The sequence below is a fragment of the Scomber scombrus genome, chromosome 23 (genome assembly GCF_963691925.1).
Source record: "Scomber scombrus chromosome 23, fScoSco1.1, whole genome shotgun sequence".
In the NCBI taxonomy this organism is placed as follows: Eukaryota; Metazoa; Chordata; class Actinopteri; order Scombriformes; family Scombridae; genus Scomber; species Scomber scombrus.
Genome location: NC_084992.1, coordinates 7,403,195 through 7,424,169, shown reverse-complemented (window position 1 = coordinate 7,424,169; position 20,975 = coordinate 7,403,195). Strand labels below are relative to the sequence as shown.

At 38.4% G+C, this 20,975-nt stretch overlaps 3 protein-coding genes across 3 annotated transcripts in view; 1 reads left to right on the top strand and 2 right to left on the bottom strand.

Moving 5' to 3' along the window:
* Positions 1-20,975, bottom strand: part of emc4 (ER membrane protein complex subunit 4) — a 149,319-nt gene that overhangs the window by 70,324 nt on the left and 58,020 nt on the right. The gene's annotated exons all lie outside the window — the stretch shown is intronic.
* Positions 2,029-14,185, top strand: ripk3 (receptor-interacting serine-threonine kinase 3). The gene is made up of 12 exons (XM_062444912.1): positions 2,029-2,186; positions 2,292-2,460; positions 4,727-4,882; positions 5,628-5,776; positions 6,751-6,800; positions 7,697-7,858; positions 8,588-8,670; positions 8,808-8,871; positions 9,760-9,824; positions 10,880-10,931; positions 11,067-11,281; positions 12,444-14,185. Exons 1-12 carry the CDS (start codon positions 2,029-2,031, stop codon positions 12,672-12,674), a joined length of 1,554 nt encoding a protein of 517 aa, XP_062300896.1. The 3' UTR covers positions 12,675-14,185.
* si:dkeyp-74b6.2 (cerebellin-1) lies at positions 16,887-19,537 on the bottom strand. Its single transcript, XM_062444913.1, has 3 exons — positions 19,232-19,537; positions 17,341-17,460; positions 16,887-17,084 (listed from the first exon to the last, which is right to left on the bottom strand). The coding sequence occupies exons 1-3, from the start codon at positions 19,535-19,537 to the stop codon at positions 16,887-16,889; spliced, it is 624 nt and encodes a 207-aa protein (XP_062300897.1).

Genomic DNA, 20,975 nt, shown 5'->3' with positions numbered 1-20,975 from the left:
TTACACAGTAAGAAAATGTAGTAATAACCAATGGTTAATAATAGTTGGAAAATACATAATCATAATCATCGTCATTGTTACCATCAAACAACAAGAGGTTAAATAAAACAAGAAAATCCTGTTGTCAACGTGCATACTTGCCTGATTAGTGGGCAGTCAAGAAGCAGAAGTAAAGATAAGTGCTTCTGGGATGTATCTGGGCCACACTCTTTCACTTCTGCTTCCGTTTGTTTGTTTGGAGCAAGACCTGCTGCTGCGAATAGAAAGTCACTGAATGAGCAGGAGGGTTTTTACACTCTTCTACCTTCGTTGTTACAGTTAAATGATGAGGAACAAGAATATATCCCGAAGGGTAAGTGGTTTCCCACTTTTGAAAAAATCACCTTAATATTATTAGTGGTTTAGGTGTTTGTGAATGTGACTTGATCAGGAAATTGGCACACTTTGCTCTGATTTTATCTTATTATTTGATTTATGGATTATGTTGAGATACTGTGAATCTGTTGATTTATAGCTTTAAATACAGCAGCTTTAGACATTATTCTTTCGAAGAGCAAAACTAAAATGGGAATAGTTTAGATTCTCTTCAGAGGGGTGGACAAGGTAACAGGTCGCCCACCTTACAATACATATAGTATAATCCAGCTGTATTAACACAGTGTGAGACTGAAAAGAACTTAAAAGCCTCACATAAGCTGTATTTATGTCGAATTATTGCAATGTACAGGTGTTCCTATTATTTTGCCTACACCCTTTTGCTTTCCATTGCGTGCTTGGTCGCCTGAACAATGACGACTGTGGTTTCTATAGCTACTTCTCTCACCTCTGTGCTCCTGTGTGGAGCATATCGGAAACCGTGTTTCATTAAAAAATTTAGTTCTCAAGAAAAACTCGAACTCCTCTGAAGACACGTTGTCTTTTTCTTTGTTGAGTTAAGACTCAGAACTGACATGAAAAATGGTAAATTTCCTCTTGACCTACTTTACGACCACTAACTGTGGTCTCAAGTCTTATTTACTTCCTGAAACAGTTTAAACAAACACGAGAAAACTGTTCTACAATATGACACTTAGAAGAGATGAGGTAAAGACTGGATTTTTAATGTTAAAAAAAAGAAATGCAGGATGATATTTGTACATCTTGTGTTTAAAAAAACCAACACCACTTGTGAAAACTCTTATGTCCATATGTCCTCTGCTGCCACTTAAAAGTGTTTACAGTTAGCCTATAGTTCTCACTGTCAGTAACTAAAAGATATCATTATTTCCTCTATTATACATTTTCCATAGAGTTACATCTACTCAGTGTTGTTTATAAGGACTTGCTGCTATTAACTGGTTTATACTTTATTTTTTGTCATTTATAGTCGGTGTTTCATTCCCAAACATTAAGTGATAGCACCAGAATTTGGTCACTTTCAACAGTGCTATACAGCATAGCCAAGTCAATTTTTATTTGTATAGCTCAATATGACAAATCACAAACTTGCCTCAGAGGGTTTAACCCTTACATACAATTCAAAATCATAAATTTCCCATCAGTCATTAATAAATGGTTTATTAAATCCTTAATGAAGCTGTCAGAGAGAGAGAAAAAAGACATTCAGAGTCACTATATTGTAGTCCAGGAGAGCAATTTATAGAATATGAAGAATTCAAGAAACTGCACAAAAAACCATTGTATTTCCATTTTTGTATATTCGGGGTCACATCAGGAAAAGCCCACCTAGGAGAAATGTGTATAGTGTGATTTTACATCTCTCAAATTTTAACAATGGGTCAAATTTGACCCTAAACAGTATGTGGGCTAAGGGTTAACAATCTGTACAACAATACAACATCCAGCGTCCTTAGACATTTGATTTGGATAAGGAAAACTCATAAAAAATTAACATGCAGGGTCTACCTAAACCTTTTTTATGAGGTTTAGGTAGACCTAAATTTGACATGAAAATCTGTATCTGTTGGAATGATTATAAGAAACCTACTATAAACATAACACCCTAAATAATTCCCTCCTGTAGTGAATATGGAACTGACAACTTGTGTAGCTCCCGCGCTGATTGCCGACTCCAGCCTGGAGGGCTGGGTAGTAATCGGCTCCGGAGGGTTTGGACAAATCTACAAAGCAAGACATAGTCAATGGTGCTGCGATGTGGCTGTCAAACTGCTTCATTATGATGATGGGTGAGTTGATACTAAGAGTTTGTACTTACTATAAATAAAACATTTATAGTCATAAATAAAACATTTATAGTAAATAACTCATTGTGCAAAATAACAAACACACAGGACCAGTTCATCTTTGCTGCGAGAGGTTGAAATGATGCGTCAAGGAAGCAGCCCATATGTTATTCAAGTCCTTGGAGTCTACAAGGGTCGACCGCCCAAGTCTGGACCATCAGTACACCTCGGTCTGGTCATGGAGTTCATGGAGAGAGGAACACTGGCATCCCTACAGGTAACCTACATACAGGGTTGTATATGTTGTTAAGTCATGTAACTTGATTACTTTCTGTTACTTTAGCATTACTGTAATACCAAATGTGCAATAATAAAGACAAAGGGCACATTTGGTGCAAAATTGGCCACTTTCTATGCAAATAAGACTTGCTGCAAAAACCATCTAAAAAATGATTTCAATGTGTGGTCCTGCTCCTGAAACTACACTTTATAAGCTTCCCTTCAGCTACTTAAAAATAAAAATGCCTGGACAGCTCTGATGGAGATCAGGGTTCATCTATAAGTTCTGCTTAGATACAAACAATCCCACCATATAAACTTGCAGATTAGTGCAAAATCATTATGCAATTCACAGTGCTGAAACATTCTCAGGTAAAGCCTCTGATGAAAGGTCACCTGGCCTGCTGGCTGTGTGAAGTCTGAGTTTTCTTTGACTTATTCAGTATTGAATGTGTTCGGCGACCAGTGACACGCTGACAGCTCTGAACACGTTACGCACACAGTCATTTTGGTGGAGTGCAGTTATGTGCATGGCCGTAGCTACCATTGAGGACACCGAGGTCATGTCCTCGGTATTTTTTTCTTGAAGTTTCGTTTTGTTGTGAAGTGAAAATAGCCGATGAGACAATTATCCTTGCATCAACGGACCGTCACGCGACACGTACTTGCAGATACTGCTACCATGTCAAAACAAAAGTAGTCGGCTATAACCAGCGGCGGAGTGATTCCTTGAAATTCACCGGGAATTTTTTCACTGGCCCCCAGTATGTCCCAACTGGTTTCCAATTTAACTGGTTTCCTTACAGAACAGCTCCAGCTGTGTTGTGCTTCCGTCAGCAGATTCGTCACAAATTCACAAATATACACAGCATATTAGGCTACTGGAGATTTTTAAGTACTCACTTTCAGAAAAAATATTCGCTGCAGTAGATGTAGTAGTGAACTGCGACTTGAAAATAGCCAGAAATATGTTTATGTCTACATTTGTGAATTGGACATGACCCGATTTTGCAAAGTGTTCATTCATTGGACCAGCCCTTTTCTCCCTTTCCCAGCAGGCCGTGCTTTATTCCACATTTTAAGAACAAACAAAGAAAATAATATATTGCAGTTATACTTTTTAAAGATGCAACCATAGAAGTTGTAGAATACTGAAATAGGAGTTGATTTAAGTTGCAAAATTGGAAGTGATAAGAAAGAACTGGACCACAAGAGTGACCATGACTGAGAAATGCACAGCAAGAAAGTGGTATAAATACATCATGGATTACTTCTTGCTATTATATAGGATGTGGTTTTCTTTTTGACCTCGGTATTTGAAAAATCCTGGCTACAGCCTTGGTTATGTGCGTGACAAGCTTTCATAAACTCAAGCACTCATTTCTAAGTCAAGTTCGGGTCTTTGGGACTGCCACAGTGCGTAATAAACATCCCTGCCAAGTTCAATAAGTAATAATGTGTATCAGCCTCTACTCAGACCATCATGGATCAGTGACTATGATTTTGTTGATACCCTGGTGATACTTCCTCTAGCTCAGGGATGTAATTTCTATCATTTACATATTGTAGATGTCAAGTCAAGTTAACCTGCTTTGCAAAGTTACCGCTGCTTCCTCCTCACAATGACATTCGATTGGTTTGCAAATGCCCACAAATGGCAATCTGTTAGTAGGATTGTTGCCAAGCTTGTTCACGTTGTCCACTTGCATATTTCAGATCTTACATTTATGGATGTATTTCAGAAGCTTCCATTTCACATAAAGAACGAGAAAAAGAAGTGAATTCCGACTATCATTGTTTTTTATGTAGCCTCCAGGGCCATCAAATGTCTCCTGAGGGGCTAACCAATCAAAACATAGTGTGCGGTAGGGGGGCTGTAAAGTGACAGGAGCTAAAACGGCCTGTTTCAGACAGAGGCTGAACTGAGGGGCTGCATAAAGAGCCAGTATAAGATAAATAAGGAGTTTTCTTAACTTTGAATCATGCAGAGATTAATATAGACCTGGACATGTGCATGATATGTCAGCTTTGTCATTATGACTATGGATGTAGATCCTTAGCCATGTATATGCTAGTACAACAGCTCTCTCAGAGTCAAGAGTAGTATACACGAGTCATACACAATATCTACCTCTTATTCATTTGAACCTTCATCCGTCATAAATACATCTTTCTATACACAGTAGAAACAGTGTGTGTGTGTCTCACTACAGCTCACTGGCCACTATTTGTAGATCTATAACTACATCTTATATTCTTTACAGGATACCTTACATGGAGCCCCACCCTGGCCGCTGGTCTTCAGGCTTGCCCACCAGGTGGCTCTGGGTATAAACTTCCTTCACAGTCTCTCCCCTGCCCTGCTCCACCTGGATCTGAAGCCCAGCAACGTGCTGATGGACTCCTATCTGAATGCCAAGGTGCGTCCCAGGCTTTAAGGGAAGGCCAGGCCTCATTCAGTTATGCATACTTACTACTACTACATTACTACATACTATATTGCTATCAGTTTGCACTCTGCATGCTTTTATTCTCTATTGATACTGAATGGAGGTTGAGAACAAGTAAGACAAAACTATAAACATCTATAAACATCTCAGATTATAGTTAAAAATGTGCATCAGAAGAAGAAAAATGTGCAGCCCAAAGATGTCATATGTCTTGTTTGGTGTGTCCAAATCCCAAATATACGTTGATCGCTATCACATGAGACAAAGAAAAGGAGCATTTGAGAGGCTAAAAACAGAATATTTGTCATTTTTGCTTCATAATCACTTTAGAATAAGCCTAAAGAAGCTCAAATCACAAGTTCATATTTTACAAATACAAATAAAGGCATTTCCTCCGAATTAGGCTGAATGCTTCAGTTTCAGTTCAACCTTTTTGGTGAACCATTTCTTCTCTTTTTCCCACATAAACAACTACAGTGTACTAGAGACTATAATTTGCTTGTAGTTACAAATATGAAGGCTTATTTATGATATCCAGCTCTCCTCCCAAACTTACAGTAAATAGGCAATCAATAACTTTTGTAGTACCTACATCCACAGTGAGAGGACAACCAGATATTGTAAGCCACAAAGCTACTACCATTAGGTCTTTGTAAAATACAACGCTCTCTTCCCCTAACTTCTTCCCTCCTCCATCCCTCTCCTTTCTCTACAGCTTACAGATTTTGGCCTTGCCAGATTTTCCCAAAGCTTCAAACGGATGTCCAAGAAGAACATCGAAGAGGAAGGGGGAACAATCAGCTACATGCCACCGGAGGCGTTTGGTGTCTCGTACAGCCCTACACGGGCCTCTGATATCTACAGGTACAAGAGCAGTGATCCAGCACTAGAATGTGTTATTTATCATACAACAAATGACATTGACATTCATTTCAGTTTGGCAGGCTTTACAGAACTGTACTGATACGGTAATTTTAATGCAATTAATCATCGTTTTGCCAAATAAACTTTCGAGTTTCATTCATCAGCTTTTCAACTTCAGTAACGAACATCACACTGAAATTTAGAGCCACAATATTTATGCTGGGATCGAACTACATGAATTCAACCGGATTTTGACAAGATTTTATTATTGTTGCAAACAGATTTCCAGCGTCAGGCCTGAATCTGAATGCTGGCAATGATGAACAGGCATCTTGTACTCCTTGTAGTGCGACATAATAGAAGAAAAGCAATGTGGCGTCTGAGACAATTTCCTGATGAAAAATGTAGCATGTCAAAATTGATAATCAGTCAGTTAGTAATTTATCAAGCAAACATTTGCTGGTTGCACCTTCTCAAATGTGAAGATTTGAAGCTTTTCTATGTTAAACATGAGAGTAAACTGAATTTTTGCCTGTTGATCAGACACGATTTTACAGTGTTCAATGATTAATGAATCACATTAATTGATAATGAAAACAATCCTTAGCTGCAGGGCAATTGAGATTTACTAGAGCACACATATGCAGGTTTGTTATTGTTAAACACAGGTGTCGTTTAGTTTGGTAGGAAGTGAAAATAACAGCAGCCGAGTCGTTTAACAGGTGAGGGAAGATAGTTTCATGTAAATTGATATAGCATATTGTGAAAGCATTTACTGCAGTTGATTGCCATTGCAGGAACTCAGGTGACTTCCTCGTTGGACAAACTGCACCCAAATGCTCAACAACTCTCTCTGCAAGTCAAAAATCATGACGCTGATTTGTTTGTGTCCTATGCGCCAATTTAAAGAGACCACAACTGACCATGATGAAATTTGTCGTCTTGACATGTAGCTCTCTCTATCTCTCTTTCAGCTATGGTATACTCCTGTGGTCCCTTGTCACAGGGAAACAACCATATCCAAGTAAGGCAATTATTAGGTCTTTTTGTCCCCTTTCTTCTATTTCACACTGCCTTTAATCACTCTCTCATTCTCTAATTGCTCAACACATCTGATATTTTTCTCTTTGATTTCCTTCTTATTTTTGCCTGATGACAAATGGCATAAGGGTGGCAGGATTTACATATTTGCATGTTTATTGATATACACGTGTGGCCACATCTGCCATTGTGTTTATTGGTTTTGGATTGTGTAGACGTGTATGTATTTGCTTTGCACATGTTAATCACAGCTTTGTAGTCAAAAGTCACTTGGACAAGGAATGACTCGATGAATTTCTCATCTTAACTGGATGGGGAATAACCCAAATAGAATAAATTCGGTCCTCTTGAACTTAAAATCACCCTGGGTAGGAAGGTAGTGGCATGTTTTTAGTACTAATACTGGACGGCGCCAATGTCAGCAGTTTCAAATTCTACAGTAGTAGTAGTTCTGCAGTAAAAGGTTTAAACACAACATTGAAATATAATCACATTATAAAGTTGATATGGCAAAGTTTGTTTATTTAGACCTTCAGAACACAACAGAGCAAACTTAATAATTTATCTGAAGTATATTTCGGACTACCTGATGGCTCTTTATCTGGTAGGGTAGGTGGTGTACAAGAGATTTATCAGAGCTTTTTTTATTTTTACTGAAAAAAGCAACCTCTTACTTGTTGAAAACCAAAAAAATGAGCTTTAAGATGCGAAAAACTCTGTAAAGCTGAAGTGAACTGCAGCATCAGGTGAAAATTGTCTCTGGGTTTCTCACTACATGATCAGTCTCTGTTAAGATGCTCATATTCAGGTATTTCTGTATTCATTTTGATGAGGACAAAAGGCCACTCTGACACCCTTTAAATCCTTCTTTTATTTTAGATGCAATGTCCAGCATTGTGCGGTTTCGCATCCCGCAGGGAGACAGACCCTCTCTGGATGAGATCAGTGGTCAGGAAACAGGACTGGCAGGGCTGACAGGATTGATGGAGCTCATGGTGAAATGCTGGGAGCAAAGACCTGCCCAAAGGCCCACCTCCCGTGGTAAGAAAACTCCCCTTATTATCTGTGAACAAGAGGAAAGGTTAAAATATGGTGATGTCCTGGTAGTGTCGGTCTGACGGTCCAACAAAGCTATTGGATGGATTATCACAACATTTTGAAGTTGATATTTCCCCCAGGATGAATTCTACCTACTTTGGTGTTCCCTGGACTTTTGTTTGTTGTGAAATTTCTCCACAACTATTGGATGGATTGGTACAGACATTCATGCAAACCCCCAGCAACAGCTCATGCAGCTCTGCATGATTGAATTGTTTTATACCAGCTGGAGGATCTCAGCTAGGGGAAATCTCTGCTGACCATGCTCCATGGGCGCATTGGGCCCATAGTGCTTGTGCAATAAGTATTCAGGTGGCTTTCTTGCTTCATTTGCTAAAATCCAGCACCATCGTCAAAACTTTGTTGACCAGTACTTTGGTTTATGATGAAATACCTGTAAAACTAATGACATCAGCCTCAGCTGTACTTTGTGTTAAGTGCTAATTACCAAGATTTTGAACGTAGTAAAAAATATCAGTGTGTTACCATTGTCATTGACTGCTCATTAAAATTTCAGTGGCAAAAACTTGGCATGATATTAAGTGCCATTTTGTTTCACTAGCTGTCACTATTTGAATCTCTGAACAAAACTGAATTAACACAGAAAATTACTACACTTTTTAGTAGATTGTAGTGCCTCGCCCTAATGTTACGTCTTTACTCTCTTCACAGAGTGTACAACAGTGACAGAAGAACTGTTTAAGATGCAAAAACATGCAATTATTGATTCAGTCCATCAAGTGCTGAAAAAACTGGTGAGTAGTCACTATTTTCAAACACAGTCATGCAGAGATGCTGTTACATTTTTAACATGACGCAGCAAATAAATATGTATTTTTTCCATGTAGACTTGCGTCACTACCTGACTTGCTCTTTCTCTTCCTCTTTCTAGGACCAAAGGGAACAAGACAGAGTAACAGAGCAGAATCAAAGATTTGATATCTCTCAGACTTCAGGTCCATTTCTAAATTAAATATTTATTTATTCCTTCTCTTTTGAAGATGACAATATCTGTTTTAGTATTTGATAAAGACATTTTGGGAAATGAGCTCACTTTCTTGCAGAGATGAGAAAAATAAATGCCAATCTCATGTGTGTAAGGTAAATATGAAGCTACTGCCAGCAGTCCATTAGCTTAACTTTACGAAACATAAATATTAGAAAAAAATAACCTGTCAAAGTCTGTCCAAAGTTAGCAAAAAAGTGTCACTAATTGTCTTTGTACATGAGTCAGGCTAGCTGTTTCCACTCATTATGCAATGCTAAGTTAAACAGTTAGTGGCTGCTGCCTGTAGCTTCATATTAACCATACAATCTTAAAATGGTATTGAAAGCAATTGAGCATATTTCCCAACATGTTGATTTTGTTTGGAGTTGTGTGGTGTTAGTTTGTAATATTTAATAAAATGCATAAAAGTAAAGTAGTAGTAAAGAAGTAAAAAGTTATCTTACTAGACTTTCTGCAGTTTTCAATTGGTTGGTACTAGACTGGATCAGCCAGAAAGAAACATTTGAGCAACTCTCATTAGAATTGTACATGTTGTGTTTCTTCATTTTGCACATAACTTTAACCCTGACCATAACCTTAGCCTTAACCTGAAACCTAACCCTGACCCTAACTTTCGCCTTAACCCTAACCCTAACCCTAACCCTAACCCTAACCACACTGGAGAAAGTTTGCACTTCCGGCCAATCCACTCTGCATTTACCCTTTCAACTTGATCAACAGGAGCTAGTTGAGCTAGTTTAGCCTACAAAATGACAAAAATGTCATTTTAGACCACCAATTCAAACATTTCACATTATTTACTTTACTAACTATACTTCTTTTGTTTTTTTTGTAGTGAACGCCGGACTTCAAGGTTTAAACCTTTGTGATGACGTACCAACAGGACACCCCCCAGTTCAGGTGAGATTAAAACATTTCAGGCTGTAATTGCAACCTAAAGATATTCTGATATAGATGTTTACTTGTCTTTAACACTGAGGATATGTTTAAATTAGCCTTAGAAAATGGATCAGTTGTAGTCTAGATTTGATGAAATGGTTATTGTTCTTAACACAAGAAGAGCATGAATTAAGTCATGTGGTTTGTGAGTGATGCTTATTTTTGTGGCACAAATTGGTCAATGCTCTGGTGTTTCTGCACCGCACGTTGTTTTTTTTGTTTGTTTTTTTGCTGTGCTGGGGAAATATTACATGCATCACTTCCTGCTGCACCAGGGGAATTTTCACAGGAAAGAGTGTAGAATACGGCACATGTAGCAACCCCGGTGAACTATGTATAGGTTGGATCAAGGTTTGTTTCTCATCAGTCGGTATTTCCCCGAAGACAGACGGTTTAAAAAAAGGCATGAATGGGCATGTCTCTGTCAAACTAGAACAGTCATCTCTGATCACAGAAAGCAAGTGGACTGTCTCATCATTTTTAAGCTACTTACAGTGCTGTCCAAGCATTTTAAATGTAATGTTAAAGCCCTCATCCAGCAAGCTGACAGTCGGACATCTTTGGTCAATGATTTGAGTATTTGTGGTCAAACCATTGGCTGAAGTTTTTTCTGTGCGTTTGACATATTGACTCTAGCAAATGACAGATTATAGAGGTTTCTTTAAATGCTGAATAATGAAACTGGGATAGGTGGTGGAAGATTTTTCCACACTACACACCTCCAGTTATCTTTTTTCTCCCTGACATGGAAACATGTGAACCTGCATAGGAACCTCAAAAAGACTTTGCTGTCTATTTTAAATGTCTTGAAGTGCCCTTCTATCTCATTTAAGAAAACAGCCAGTATCTAGTTAGTTTATCTTGGTGTTACTTTTATACATTAAAGTAAGCATTCAAGGCTGGATGGACAAGATTTATATATGTGCAACACAAATGAGTAATTCTTTTTAAGCTCCTTACTATATAACCCAGGCCACCAAAACATCATACAGAACTTTTACTTCCTTTTGTTGCAGGAAATCGCTGACGGTTTCACTCCAAATCCAAAAGGCAATTCACAACTCAAAGGTAAAAAGGAAGTTGGTGTTGGAGACTCATAGAAACCACTAAAGTAGAAGGGAAAGTTTCGCTTCAGGTCACAAGTCAGACAAACAAATTGCCCATCATGGCTTGATGTTTTCAGATAAATGTTTTCCCTTTCAGATAAGCCATCACCTCGACCTACAAGTATGTGTCATAATGAGCAAATTGACCGCCCATCATCAAGTTATGAAGTGAAGCCTTCCTCTGTTCATCCCCTTCATTCGTCACCAAAGTCTCCTCCGACTCCTCTGACTCCTCTGAATCCTCCGAATCCTCCGAATGGGAGGTCACCTCAAGGAAGACCAGCAAACACTTCTCAGTCGGCTCAGTTTCAGGTTGGTTTTTAAATGAAAGTTTTGTTCAAAAATGGCATATCTGTTGTTTGAAAAAAACAAAACAAAAACAATAATAAAAAAACACCCTCAAGGAATTAATTGAGGTACAACAGGTCACTTTGAGCACTTTTGAACATCAACAATCTCTCCAGTGAAGTCAGACTGGTTTTACAGACTGAAATCCCACCTTTTCTGACTACACCCAATGATAAATATGGGATGTACTTCCACTTTTTTTGATGACATCTACCTCTTATTCGTATTCATGTTGAATGCATTTACTGTGTTGCAATTATGAGACTGCATTTTGTGTGTGAAAGATACAATTAGGCAAACCTTAACGATCACATACACTGAAATATACTCACATCTATGTCATACACACACATACAATACACTACTTAGAAAATATTCCAAAATGTGACGGTCCATTACCTGGTTTTTGTATATTAAAGGATACAACTGCCAATTTTCTATATTTTCCTCACTGTTAGTGAAACTCATGTGCAGAGCCAAACCAATTACCTGATCGACTTACATGTTTTGTGTATGTATCTAAAGCCTGATATATGTTATTCCTCTGTGCTGTAGAACCCCCCCAAAAAAATATTAAAAACATGTCAGTGGGCCATACAGTTGCACTGGGTGACATGTTCCTTCGTCACAAGGAATATGGGCATGCTAGTTTGTTTAGAAACGTGATAGTGATGACATCAGGGTTATCTCGGCTTGAGCTTAGAAAGTTAACTTTACCAGAAAACCTGTGTTACAATTTAGGGTTTTAATGTTGAACAATGATGGTGTTTACCAGGAATTCATGGTGTAAGGAAGAGATGTCAAGTTGCATAATAGGAAGTTAAACCAGACACTAAAAATAAAAATATCTCAGCCCTCTTAAACATATCTCAGCCCCTGGGCTTAAAAAGTTAACTTATGGGAAAACTTGTGTTACAATTTAGGGTTTTAATGTTGAACAACAACTGCGTTTACCAGGAATTTATGGTGTAATGAAGAGATGTTGAGTTGCATAATAGGAAGTGAAACCAGGGACTAAAATAAATATATCGCAGCCTTCTTTTGCATCCCCGAACTTCATGGAAGTGCACTTATTACAAATACTATATTGCTGTAATATTTCTGTCTTTATGTTTTGTACCCACAGCGTCAGTTTTCCAGCCCCGACACCTTCTCATTCCATAGTCCCCCTACTCGTGGAATCCGCATAAATCTCAGCAATGTAATTGGATTTCAGCAAGGCAACAACAACACCATGTTCATCAACGAGTATGCCGTTGACTCCTTAGAGAGGAGACGCCACCCAACAGCGCCATCTAGCGTTAACCTCCCGCCGCCACATTTAGGAGGCAGACAGAACACAGGAGGAGCCGGCTGAGTTCATGTGAAGCTTTTCAACTCTTCCAGTTCTCTTCTACAGTTCTCTAAGTTTGGTTGAACCTTTCTTGCACAACAGGAAGGTCATGGTTTTGTAAAAGAAGCTCCAGGTGTTAAAGCGTATAGCTATATTTTACATTTTTAATGCATTTTGCTGTTGAAATCTGGATTCAGATATTGTTTACTGTACGGCAAGCTTTTAATAATTGGGCTTTGGATTTTGCTTTTACAATCCTTATTTATTTTCCGCTTCTTTTACTTGAAAATCAAAATGAAAAACTCACACCTCACTTTTGCCCTGTCAGCAGTATAAATATGAGCCAAGTCTGGTCATATGGTTTTTGCTTTTACACCAACTGTGGCCAACAAGAATCCACAGTCACAGTGCCAGCACAGCACATCGTGCCAGAAATCGCCTGAAAACAAGAACCCTTAAAATATAATCAAGACTATCCTCACATATGTATTATGGTAGATTAGGCCTATTAATGCCAGATGCACATATAAGGAGTAACGAACACTCTATTTGAAAATCAGTTAATTAAACACAGCAACACTTTAACTATATTCCTAATCCTGGAGTCTCCACCTGTTTTATTGGGGTTTAACAGACAACAAGAATAACCTGCAAGTGTTGTTTTGATCCAATGTGGTCATTTTCATCTGCACTGACCAATCTAATTTCAATCATCAAAATATACTGTGTATATTAATTCAGATATGTGTGTCTGGAAAGTGTAAATATTGTGCCGTTGGTCTGTTATTACAAAAATTTGTGATGCCAAGAAATGTTCAGTGCATTTTCTTAAAATATCCAACAAGACATTAATTTCTTTTATTGCAGGAAAGTGCATAAACTGATGAGCAATACTTTTGCTGCCATAAATAGTTTTTGCATAGCTTCTTGCACCTGAATACTTCGTTCAGTTAACGCATGATGTAGCTTCAATGAAGGAACAAAAATATATGGAATATTTAAGTGATGTTTTGCAGTGTGTAAAAATGCTTTTTTTGAAAGAAAAAGTCTGGTTTTATTCTATAGGTCACTTATTGTCAACAAATCTTGTGAGAAGACTAAAAAGCAACGTCTGACTCTCAATACTTCCCTCTCTGTGGTTCTCAACTTGAAGGACCTAAGTTCTTATTGAAGATATAAATCTTTAAAAACAGGTCAAAAATATAAATTGTCATTTTTAAAAAAAGGGTTTGGATTTCCTGAAACAGCTTGGCACTCTTTTAGCAAAAGTAACTTGAAGAGAAGTAAACAGTGCATATGTTGGGGACTATTTTTAATTAGCAGATAAACACACATTCAGTATTATAATGGGTATTTAAGGCAGCAGAATGGTAATAATATATAATGAACTACAGTGGATAATTCAAGTTTGAAAACACAGACAATACTATTCTTTTCACAGGATTTGTTGACAATAACAATAATATAGGAAATCACCAGCCTGATCCTTTAACTTTGAAGGTGCTTAATTGGAAATAAGCAGTAAGGGAATGTGATTGTAAACATATAGTTTACTATGATTCATATATTGTAATAAATTCAGTGTTTGTACTCAAAAGCTGTGTTATATTTACGTGTTACATTATTTGTTATTTTACAAACACCGAAACCAGGGTCCCTTTTCTTAAAGATTATTTGACATTTTTGCCTTTATTAGACAGTTTATAGAAAAGCTGTTAAACAGGAGACAAAGAGGAGAGAGATGGGTATGACGTGCAACAACAATTCCTGGCAGGGATGTAAGGTGACATACACATTTACCATTCAGCAACGAGGGCCCTCCAAAACCTGGGTAACTCAACTTAACCCCTGCCTTCACTGTGAGATGTTTTAATGAGGAAGCAAAACTTCCAAACATTAACTAACTATAAGTCAACTATAAGTCTATATCTTAAGTGAAAATCTATAAGATTCTGTTATGAACATATTTGCTTGTGACAGCACTATAAACTCTAACTTGAGTGTTGATGAACCTTTTGTCTGTAGGTGGCACTCTTTCTTTATGGAAGCTACTGCTGACACTTACAGTACCCATATCTTTCTCTTCTTACTTCAATCAAATCACTTTTGTTGCTGTTGAAAAATAAAATGTTTAATGGATCACTTTCTTTTTACCAGGAACATTTTTAGGACATCATTTAGCTGCTGCTACGTTTTTTAAGACAGAAAATAATTAAGTTGATTTTGGCTGAAAGCAAAATGAACATTAATTTATATGAAAGATGTCACTGTTTATGACTTTAATTTACTTAAACTACTCTTTAAAATACCTGTGTTTATTTTTAATTGTTTCTGTGATCATATTTGGACTTTAAAAGAGCCTCATATGTTGCACACTGTTCACCTACTTTTGGAACCAAAGTCGTCACATTGTTTTGTACTCCAGACACGAATTTCCAAAGTGCTAACACAGGCCTCTGCTGTGCACCGAGGCGTTGAGACTAATCTGTGGTGACGGTCCAGTTGTATACCCGGCAGGCTCCTGGCACCGGATCCCTTCTTTCACTGCCAATGCTCCATCTGCTACCGGATCCTTTGCAGAGACACACTGTGCGTCGCCGGGGACGAAAAAACTCACACAAGGATAAATGATATAACATGAATTCTTAACAGGTATTTTCATATGATGTTGGTGCTGTACTATATGTACGGGGAAGAGGATCAGTGATAGACTATGTTTTGACAATGTTTTGGGTCAGACTTAGTAGTGTAAGCCCACCATCAACCAGAATACACCTCATACAGCAGGGATCCCCACTATTTTCAGAACAACCATCTGTCTGCATTGAGTGATTTATAGAGTAGAGTGCATATAGAGTGTAGTAGAGGTGGTTTGGAGAAGGATATTTAATAAAAAATCTGTAATTGAGGGAAGACTTGTGATATTTATTGACACACAATTATGCTGCCTCTAGTGTTTTCCCTTTCCCCGTGTTTCTTGTCCATTATTTGTCCCCCCTTGAATTTGTGTGAGTGGCGACCATCATTTCTCCTTCCTCTGGTTTCTCCCTGATTACTCTTGATGCACAGCACCTGCTCTAATCGAAACATTTGCCATCCATCATCTCATCAACCAGATAGTATCTTTTCCGGATCACGTGCCACTTCTCGCCAGATCGTTCAATCAGCAAAAGTGGTAGTCACATTCTTTTGGCAGCTATGTGTATAATTTGAGTTATTTCCTTATTTTCAGTACAGTAGGGTAGAGTGTATATAAAGTGTAGTAGAGGTGGTTTGGAGGCCACGATAGCGTCAGCATTTACAAAGGACATACACTAAGCTGGTCAGCCTGTGAGGGACATGTTAGGTTAATGTCCTGTAACATTAATTAAGAATAGTTAACAAGCTAGGCTGGGCTTTTATTGTCATTTTATTGGCATGTTTGTTTGTCTTGCTGACTTTATTATTCAACTCTGTTGTGTTTCTATCTATTTATTTAACATTGTTCATATTCTGACTCATAATTAGTCTCTACACCAATTCACATTCATAACCCAGTAGCAATCTATCATTTTGACCCAGTCTAACACACAACAAGCTTTAGCTAAAAACTTTGTTCAAAGGAGAGAGAAGTTATTAACAATCACAAAATAACAGATGTTTAATAAGAGTAGATTATGACAGGCTTTACTTTGGGTAAATAAACCAACAGTAAAATAAAAAATAACTGGGTCGAAACCCCTTTTCTTGGGACGCTTTCTGGGTAATATTATCCCAGTATTGCATTGGTGCTATGGTGCTTGACCCAAACTGGATAACATTTGTAACCATAGATTTTTAGTATGTAGATAGCTAGCTAGATGTATTTCATAAGAGGCAGAAAATAGACAGGAATTTTCTTTATTGACACAAACATTTGCTACTCTGTATTTCATGCATTAAAAGGAATATAACAAACCTCAGACACCTGTTATAATCAAGCATGGACAGCACATCACACACTACTAGCCAGACAAAAGATACTGAGTCATAAAAGTGCAATGGAAATGGAAATTACATTCAGGATTATTTGGTGCAAAGTGAATTCATCCATTTTTCTGATACAAGTAAAGCCGCTTGATGTCGCTCCCGGCTTCAACGTGGAATTGGATGAGTATCTATTGATACCTCCTCCTTTCTGTACCCTGCCTTCTTTATCAATACCCTTCGCTATCACAGGAACATGAACCCTTCCTTTTACTTCCTACCTACCTCACCCTACAAGGGGAACACCAGAAACCCAGAGAAAGTGGAGTACTTCCACCCTCCCATCAGGTTCCCTCTCTCCAGTTTGAGGTAAGCCTTGTCGCCTCTCTCCATCAACACCAGCCCTGCGTTGGTGGCAGCTTCCCTGGTCACGTCCTGATCACCTGCGAAGGCCGAGATCACCGGCCAGCCATTGAGAACCAGACTCACCTGGGAGAAAGTGGGAGAATGCCAACTATTCAGGATGTTTTTGTTTTTTGAGCTTGACAAGCACACATTTGTCAGTTCATACACTTTGCTGTGAAAGGCTTCAGAAGCCAGCTTGCTGCTTGCAGTGGATCAAATTAAATGTCAACAATTAAATTATTTGAGTTGCTGCCAGAGCCTCAAGAGCTCAATGGGAGAGGAAGCTAATACAAACGAGCTTTACTAGAAGTGGATTTGCTTTTAAAGTGTATTGTCTTACTTGGATTGTCTGCCGGTTGTATACTTTGACCACATGAAAGCTGAAACTGTAGACTCCTTTTCTGGGAGCTACAAAGATACTCCTTGCTGGATCAAAATGGCTGCCAACGTTTACTAAGACCTGAAATGAAAACAAGAAAGAGAGAGAGAGAAGTAGTTCAATCAGGCCCTGAGTTAATGTTGGAATATTTGATCAAAAATCTGTAATCAAGTGAAGGTTTGTGATATTAATTGAGACACAATTATAATGCCTCTAGGTTTCTCCTTTGCGTTTCCCTGTTTGTCCCCACAGGAGTTCATGTGTGAGTCTGAGTGGCTGCCATTGCGCCTCGTTCCTCTGGTTTCTCCCTGTTTACCCCTGTTGCACAGCACCTGCTCTAATCAGCACATCTGCCATCCATCAACCTATCAGGCAGATAGTATATCTTCTCAAAATCACTAGCTACTGTTGAGACAACAATACTGGTAGTCATGTCCTCTCTTACACCCAGTCGTATGGCATTCTGAGTTACTTCCTTGTGTTCAATACAGGTAAACAACTAAAATTGAGCTCACAGTTTACACATGTAGAAAGTGGGGCAGCTACACATTTTGCTCTGGGGTTTCATTTTATGATTTGGGCACTCACTGGCGAAGTTCCTCAATCAAACGATTGTATCGTAATGTGTTTATGTATCTAACCTTTTCTTTTCTAGTGTCACACCTTATGATGTGATGTTATGTGAGTCTATGCCGCCTTTTGTCTTGAGTACATCCTGAAAACATTTTGTAGACTGCTTATTCTTTCGATTCAATTGTCTGTTTGTTGCTTGTGTTGTGATAATTTGTCAGACAATGAACTCCTGTTTCCATCTTGTTGAATGGTCTGTGAAAATACCAAATGCTACAGCATACAATATTTTGGATGAGCGTGTCCTTGCATCTTTTTGACAGCAGTTTGGTGAAGGCCCTTTCCTGTTTCAACATGACAACACCCTCATGCACAAAGTGAGGTCCATGAAGAAATGGTTCTTCCAGTTTGGTGTGGAAGAACTTGACTGATCTGCACAGAGCCCTCATCTCAAATCTGTCCAACACCTTTGGGATGCACTGGAACCAACTTTGAACTACACCTTATTGTCCAACATCAGTATTTGACCCAACTAATGGAACCAAATCTAGTTCTGAGGAAAGTAGGCACCATGATTGGGTAAACACTTTGATTATTTAATGTAATGTATGATTAACTGGGTAACTTCAATCAAGATTACATGTTGTAGAAATGTAAAAATCATGTTTTATCTTCACTGAGACTCTACTGAGCCAAACATCAATCAGCTACAAGGATTTCATGACTGTCTCTCCTGAACTTCATGAACTATTTAAAATATGCATTGCTGATATAAAATGAAGAACTATTCTGCAGCTGCATAATGTTTTTTGTACCTTCAATATATTCAGGAGCCCACCTCTCTAACATCTCTAGCAGGTTTCCTTGTTTTGTCTTTGTTATTACAATCAGACCAAAAAATCTCAGACCAGTACAGTACGTAGTGTGTTAAACCATATTGTTTCTTCTGGTATGCTCTGCAAGTGTTTGGATGTGTATGAACTCACTGTGAACTCAAATTTCAAACAAACTTTTTTGAAAAGCCAGCTGACTTTTTTTCTTGGATTAACCAAAATCCACTGGAACAAAAAACAGGTTCTGAAGACTGAAGCCAATACTGAGTTAAAGTATATATTTTCATCAGTGTCTCTGATAAGCAAATGGTCACTGAGCACTCCCAGATTGGGCTGCTTTTCTGAAGCTAAGGTTCATCTGTACATCATCCAGATAATAAATGGCTGAATCCTTGTTACTAAACAGCAAGAAGCATATTAAAACACACACACACACTACTGAAACCCACCTGGTCAAAGTAGATGGTCATGGTGCGGTTGCTCATCTCTGAGGGTTCATGGTTGGTGTTACGAGTGGCTGAAAATGCCACACGACCACTTCCTGACCTTACCGACATGCCAAGAGCATTACCCGCTGGCTCCGATGTGGGATTGGAGTCACACACCACCAGACACTTTCCCTCCAACACGATTGGCTCTGTGTCATTCTGGCAACTGACCTCTGATGGTCCCCAGTGGACAAGGAGCAGCAGTCCAACAAAAAACACACAGCGGGGAGCAAAGTAGAGTGAAGCGGGAGGAGATGGATAGAGCATAGTTCCAAATGAGGATGAGCTTTGAGACCTGTTAGGTCTTTTATGCTGTTTTCACTCCAACCACACTGAGGAAAATCCTCCAAAAGAGAATGGCCACCACAAATCTTCAGCGAGAACGTGAAGACGTGGTTGGAGCGCACCTCACTTTAGCAACAGGGTCATAATTTCACCTGGAAAGAGCACATCAACCAAAGGTTTTCTTGAGGACATGAATCCTCATCTAACAGTTCTGCCAAGACTGGGTGGCGATGGCGTCTCTTTGGAGAGGATTATTAATTGGCACTAAGATGGTGTCCTCCCATAACAGCAGACAGGAGGTCCTTATATGGACAGTATAGATGGAGGTTGTCCAGTTCCTCAGATCACAGTGAGAGTGACCATCAGGGATTTGGATTATGACAAAGAAGTCCAAACAGTCGGCTGTCAATGTTTCAATCCTGTTTAAGAAATAAAAACACAATTTTGCATGACGATTTGACATATTTCATATTTTATTATCATTGTTATGTGGGATTTATTATTAATACAACTATATAGCCAAGACCACAATCTTTCCCTAACCTTAATCAAGTGCCTAAACATAACCATTAAAACATTTAATAATGCTTAAATTAAAGTGAGAACATTTTGTAGGAAAACAAATGATATAAAACTTTAGTGAGCAACTTGCAAAAATGTTAAGTAAACATTTTGTTACATCAATTGTATTTCCTGGTGCAAAATATGATAATGTACATTTCTGGGGGACAGGGTTGAATAAATACAGTACAAAAGACGTTTTGTTGGAAAAGACATTTAGACACTACAACCTTGCAGAAGCATTATCACCCAGTAAATATAAATACTGCCATATGCACTGACATATGCATGTCATACATGTAAAAGCATGTATCCATTTCATGCAAGGTTATTATCCAAATTATCCAAATAAAACTGAGCTAAAAACAGACAAAAAAGGCAACTAAACACATAATCTCCAGCATCTCTAACTTCCTGGTTCCACAAATCTCCACTCTACAAATATCATTGTGCTTAATTACATTGGTTGCTTGTGGACATTTTTTAAACATGCATTATGTCTTCAGCTATATGTTTTCAGCCCTGCCTATATATTTTACTTTTAATCACACCGATAAATTTGGTTGGTTAGCAACATTTAAATCTACACTGCTGTAAAATGAGATGGCCCAGATCACACAAGACAGAAGAAATCCAACTTCCAATAACAATATAAGAAAAAAATATTTTGAAGAAGAGGAAGAAGAAAATAAATTAGGTAATGCTTTGGCCAGGAAGAAGCCCTGAGTGCAGCCAGCTGCACTCAGGGCTCTGTCACGATCCCACCACCGAGAGGCCATCTGTGGGTAAACACTCCCCCTCTTTCTCCCCCCCATGCACGTTTCCAATTGAATCCCTGTTTCTGTTCTTGCATTCCTTT

Coding starts and splice junctions, on each gene's coding strand:
- ripk3 (XM_062444912.1), top strand. CDS start 2,029: ATGGAACTGACAACTTGTGTAGCTCCCGCGCTGATTGCCGACTCCAGC. Junction 8,671..8,807: donor ATCAAGTGCTGAAAAAACTG/GTGAGTAGTCAC, acceptor TCCTCTTTCTAG/GACCAAAGGGAACAAGACAG. Junction 11,282..12,443: donor CTCAGTCGGCTCAGTTTCAG/GTTGGTTTTTAA, acceptor TTGTACCCACAG/CGTCAGTTTTCCAGCCCCGA.
- si:dkeyp-74b6.2 (XM_062444913.1), bottom strand. CDS start 19,537: ATGCTCTATCCATCTCCTCCCGCTTCACTCTACTTTGCTCCCCGCTGT. Junction 17,461..19,231: donor TGACCATCTACTTTGACCAG/GTGGGTTTCAGT, acceptor TTTTCATTTCAG/GTCTTAGTAAACGTTGGCAG. Junction 17,085..17,340: donor ACAACCGGCAGACAATCCAA/GTAAGACAATAC, acceptor ACTTTCTCCCAG/GTGAGTCTGGTTCTCAATGG.